At 38.2% G+C, this 5,576-nt stretch overlaps 1 protein-coding gene across 1 annotated transcript; it reads left to right on the plus strand.

Moving 5' to 3' along the window:
- Positions 1-221: 221 nt before the first annotated feature.
- LEAP2 (liver expressed antimicrobial peptide 2) lies at positions 222-1,869 on the plus strand. The gene is made up of 3 exons (XM_009576987.1): positions 222-278; positions 700-839; positions 1,833-1,869. Exons 1-3 carry the CDS (start codon positions 222-224, stop codon positions 1,867-1,869), a joined length of 234 nt encoding a protein of 77 aa, XP_009575282.1.
- Positions 1,870-5,576: the final 3,707 nt, after the last annotated feature.

The raw sequence follows: 5,576 nt of genomic DNA on the forward strand, positions 1-5,576 counted from the left end.
AGACAGGCCTTGAACCAGATCACTTCAGCAGATGCTAACTTAGTAATTCCCTCTTGCTCCGAAACGAACTTTGTTCCTGTAATGACTGACAGCTGACGCAACGGTAAGAGAATGAAGTCTATAAAAATCTAGCTGAAGCTTGGGAAGTTCTATTTGCGGCTCTTCCTACCTCCTCCCCCAAGGCTGGTCCTACGGTCGAAGTGACAGCTCATACTGTGAAGATGCACTGTTGGAAAATGATGGCAGTCTTTTTGCTCTGCTCACTGCTGCTCAGCCAGGTAAATAGAGATAACTATTTAAAGCGCTAATTCAAATGGTCAGGTAGTTAATAAAAACTGTTACGATTTGCATGAATAAGAAAAATTGGCAGGAGTTAGAGGTGACAGCAGAGCTCTTTTAGAGGATTCAACATCATAAAAAAGTAGAGTAACTGCCTAGTGAATACTGGATTACTCTGAGACATAACTTAGCAAGTAATTCTGCCTTCCCTCCTGAGATTAAAAAACATAGTTAATTTTTATACTTCTTACTTCTTTGGGGTTTGCATACAAGCAATTATACTTTAACAGAGCATGCTATGATCTGAAAATGAGAAAGATTTCAAGTTCCTCACTTAAGACTATTGACCTCAGCATCAGAATGACCAAGCTCCTACAGTTGCTGAGTGTTCCTGACAGTCGCACTACAACTCTGTTTCAGACACACTGCGCTTCCTTGCGCCAACGACAACCTCGGCTAACGAGACAGAGGCGGATGACGCCTTTCTGGAGAGGAGTCTCCCTGAGACCCATTGGAGCCTCGTGCAGGGATAACAGTGAATGCATTACAATGCTGTGCAGGTAACTAATCCTGATCAATGTTCAGGTTCAGTGACACTTATATTATGTGGAGGAAGTTCTCATTCTCACCCAAATGAGGTACGGAGTTAATTCTGTGAATAAAGAAGATACCAGGAATAGGGATGGGGCAATAGATTTAGACCTCTTTTGTAAGCAATGCAAACAGAGCAGAGTCCAAGTGCCCTGGATTACGAGCCTAAGTCCTTTCATTGCAATCCCAAATAACCTGTCTTTTCAAAAAAGAACACAGGATTCTAGACAGCTTTTAGGTAATCACTTAGACACCTTAAAATTAATCCTTCTTAAAGCCAATACTGTTCAATTTAAAGCATATATTAATTAAAAGCAGTATCTTACCCTAAATTAATCACTTTAAGGTGATTACTTAAGCTCATAGTTTAAAAGACAACTAAAATATCAAAAGCCATTTAGTTCTCATGAACACTAGACATGAGCAAATTGTCCAATAGTTAAACTGATTAGTTAAAATTCCTACTTAGTGATTGAAAGCTGATTTTGTGTGGCACCTACTGTACACATTCCAGAAAGCAAGCAGAGACAGGTTAGAATATATCCGTTCTCTACTATATGTAAATATAATAGGACATGGTAGTCAGGCTGCTATTTTCCATGCATTTGAAATGCATCATTTGGTTCTATGATTAACATAGGTGAACTGTAACAGCACCTACAGGAAGATATAGACAGAAAGGGATTTCTATTGTAATTTCTACACAGAGTCTGACCATATAGCCCAGGATAACATGCATTTTGGAGTTGTTATGCAAAGCAAAGAACATAAAATGAATCAAGACGAACGGAATAGAGTTAGAGAGGTGAATACAATGAGCACGGCTACATGAGCTGAATACAGCACGGTTGTAACAGTTGGGTAAGAGGAGCACTGCTAAGGATATATCTGAGGATGTATGTCTGAGCCCTACACAGCTGGCAGGCGGAGCTGTCAGTGCCTGATGATGTTTTGTTTTCCAGGAAGAACCGCTGTTTCCTTAGAACAGCCTCGGAGTGACCCGTCACGATGAAGAACACCCATCACTGTTACTGCTAACAATGCTCCACTCTACTTGTGAAATATTTATTGACTGTTCAAAAGCTAAGACAGTGACATTTCTGTCCTATGAACTGGTAAAAAGACTTCAAAGAGCTTGAGAGCATTTCCTAACCAAGGCTGTACCTCTGCAGCACACGCTTCAGGATGACTCACGCCAAGCTCAATAAAAGGACTCTGCATCTCGTGTTCGTTTTGGTTCTCGTAATGGTTCTTTTTTTTTTTTTTTTTAAGGTGTGAATTAAAAGTTTATATTCAGCAAACCACCTTGGTTTTCCTTGTATCTGGTGAGCAAAGCGTATGGTGAGCGCACATCAGGCGTTTCAAGTAGGAGTGCTTATTTCAAACTGGACTTTAGACATTTATCCTTCAACCTGGCAAGTGCATAAAGTAGATCATGCTTCCATCTCATTTCAGTCTCAACAGCTGAACTCTTATCAGTACTTCAGATAAAGGCCTGTCAGAAAGAGGGAGCAAACAAACTGATAATACTGACAGCATTTTCAATATTCCAAATACATCCAGTGATAACTCTAAGGGAAAGCATTTACTTTTAATCTACTTCTAATCAAATTTACTTAAATAAATGTCCTAGACTAACTTTTCCCACTGAAGTACCTACTATTTTAAAATAAATTTATCAAAATCCAATTTTGACCAGATGCACGTTAACTCGGAGGGTTGAGAGAAACAAAGCCACTTTTGATTACACAAATATCAACAAGTCTAGGACACAAATACCAAATTCTATTTTCCTTTTGTTATACATAGAGCACGAGGATCAAAAAAGAAAGCTCTGCGTAAAAATGCAATACCAGGGAGGAGAAAGGCCATGCAACAGATACAAGCACAGTGGTTTTGAAGTTTAATACAGAAAATCTATTTGATATTTATTAAACTTAGTTTCTCCAGTTACAGTTTTGCATTGTACAAAGCATTTTAATGACACAGTAGTTAAAAAGATCTTTACAAATTGAAATGTGATACCCTTTTCTCCAAATATTTTAATTGCCATAAATTTGTTTAAAAATACACATTAAACGCATGTTTCGGACACTAAACTTTCTATAATCTCAATACCACAAAATACATAGAATATACTATACAGATGTGGAAAAAATCTAGTTAGTATATAATACTTTGCTCACCATTAACAGCTTTATTACGTGAAATGCACATACTGACTTAGAAATCCTAATTTTGAGCCCCAAAGTACCCTTTGAAATTTCAAATGTATTGCAACAAATAAAAATCACAGTTTGTTTTTTTTTAGGTTTTGGTTGAAGACAGATGCCTAAATATTTTGATAGAAACAAAATGTAACACATGGACTTGTCATGTACAAAGCATAAAACAGAGACATCCCATTAGTTACTAACAGTACCTTTCCGTATGATTAATAAGGGCTTCATTTATAAGTGACAGGTTAAAAGTTACCTTCCCCCACCCACAAGCCCTCCCCCAAAAGAAAAACCCTTCTTCACCAAATAATAATTTCAAATAAGATAAAGGATTTTTAATAAATATATAAGCACTTTATCCTCCATATACAAAATTTCTTAAAACAATTTAAAAGGGGGACCAGATACAAATGTCAGGAACTGTGCTTGCAAAAGTCATGCCTGGTCCTTAGAGTTGAGTTTTCAGATGTATAATGCCAATGCAGCCAAAAACAAATGCTGCAGAAGTACTGTGCACCCAACTACATCAACTATTAGGGTTGCATATAAAAACCGAAGACAGGGAACACTGCATTCCAATTTGCCTGTATCAGCTCCGTTAGCATGTGTGGAGAGTTACAACAGGAATGGATACAGTTCCATTAAGTTTCCAGATGAAATTAAAACAGGTGAAGCATTGACATAAAGATAGCCTACATAAACTCTGTGCTGTACCACAGCATTTCAAATTGCTCCGGATAGTGTATTCGAGTGAAACTCAGCTGAGTATTGGCAGAGAGCAAACGCTGCCTGAAAGGCTGACCTAGCACAGACCAGAGCTGCTGCTCTGCCGTGCTCATATTGAGAGAAGAATTTATTGACCGTACAGCTGACCCTTCCCTCCCTGCCTCCCCCCGCCCCAACACCGCTGTTTTCAAATGGCATCACGGTAGCAGAGACCAATTCCTTGAAAAGTAATGGAGTTGGGCATACATCACGATTCCCTGATTGTTCGAGTTCACCTAACTTTCCTACTTAGGAAATTTGTCTCCTGGAATAGGTCTGGATTTGTCTGAGTTGGCTAGCAAAAGCTTTGGCTACTCTTTAGACTTAAAAGATGTCTAGCATTAACTTTGTTGCTTGGAAACACAGGATTTTCTGTAACACTGATTCATCAGATGGAGTAATTTAAACCCTGACCGAAGTATTTGTCAGAAATCTAAGAATTTGGAAGTCGCTTACTCCCCAATGGGTAATTCAAACTTGACTTGCTCAGGCCCTTTTGTATCTGCCTTAATATAAACACTGCAGTGACAGCAAATACTTGTTAGGTAAATGAAATATTAAATACAGCAAAGGTAGTCTCTCTTTCCAGTAGTTTGCCATTTTGGCAAACTACGTAATTATCTGCCTACGGCTTTATTTTACTTGCCCCAGGCAAGCGCTACATTATTTCCATAAAGTACTGACTCTCTGTATGTTGGGGCCATTCATAAATACATTTCAGGGCATTTTTTTGTTATCACAGCAATCAAGCCTCAGCAATCTAAAGGAATATACATTGCACTCCTGTATAATATGCAAGATTTATCACCAATAAGATGGTGATTTAGCACTCAATAAATAATATATCAATATAGTCAGTTGCACCATAATCTAAAAACAAGTATAACATATACTTTGGACAGACTGAGTTCATATATATATACATATATATTAAAAGACACATACAATACAAATTGCATACTGCCATCAAAAGCCAAGAAGAGCCATCCATGTGCTCTGCTTTATGGCTAATAGTTTCAAATCAAAATAAAAGTCTCGGGCTGTTTTACTCTGGTGTCCTGAAGATTTGTTTATAATTATAAATGGTTGCACCTTATCACCTAGGAACCTGCAAGTTTGACAGCAAATTCAAATAGCATTGATATCTGAGCAAGCCTAGTCTGATTAAGCCATTTTTAAGATTCACCAACTGGGACCGCGTTCAGTGAGGGAATTAAAATTACGGCGTTGATATGTATTTAATATACAATTGTCTAGCGAATCATTTAGGAAGCCAGGAGTTAGGGATTCCCTCATCGTTAGTCACTAGTGTGACCTGCATTAGTACTGAAGTGACATGCATTTCCACTGCTGTTGTGTAGAGGTACGAAAGGACAGGTTGAGACCGTTTGCCTGCACTTTGACAGAGGGATGGAAGCCTATTACATACTTGCATTTTTTTCACCTATGAAATCCGACAAAGCACGTAACTTTTCTCTCGGAAACAATGGTAAATCCCAAATTAAGATATGCTTTTGGAATTGCGAAGTTTAAATTTATCTGTTTGAAATAGCCACAGATGCGTAAGGCATTTCTTTTAACAAGACCACTGCATATCTCCCATACAGACAGAAGACCTGGGACAGCACTCTAGAGGATATTTTACTACAAAGTATACTGTTTAGGTGGGACACTTTCAACCAGCTCAGGTCCACATTTTGACACGATGTAAAAAGTCTTCTG

This window comes from Fulmarus glacialis, unplaced genomic scaffold (assembly GCF_000690835.1).
Source record: "Fulmarus glacialis isolate BGI_N327 unplaced genomic scaffold, ASM69083v1 scaffold9014, whole genome shotgun sequence".
Taxonomy (NCBI): domain Eukaryota; kingdom Metazoa; phylum Chordata; class Aves; order Procellariiformes; family Procellariidae; genus Fulmarus; species Fulmarus glacialis.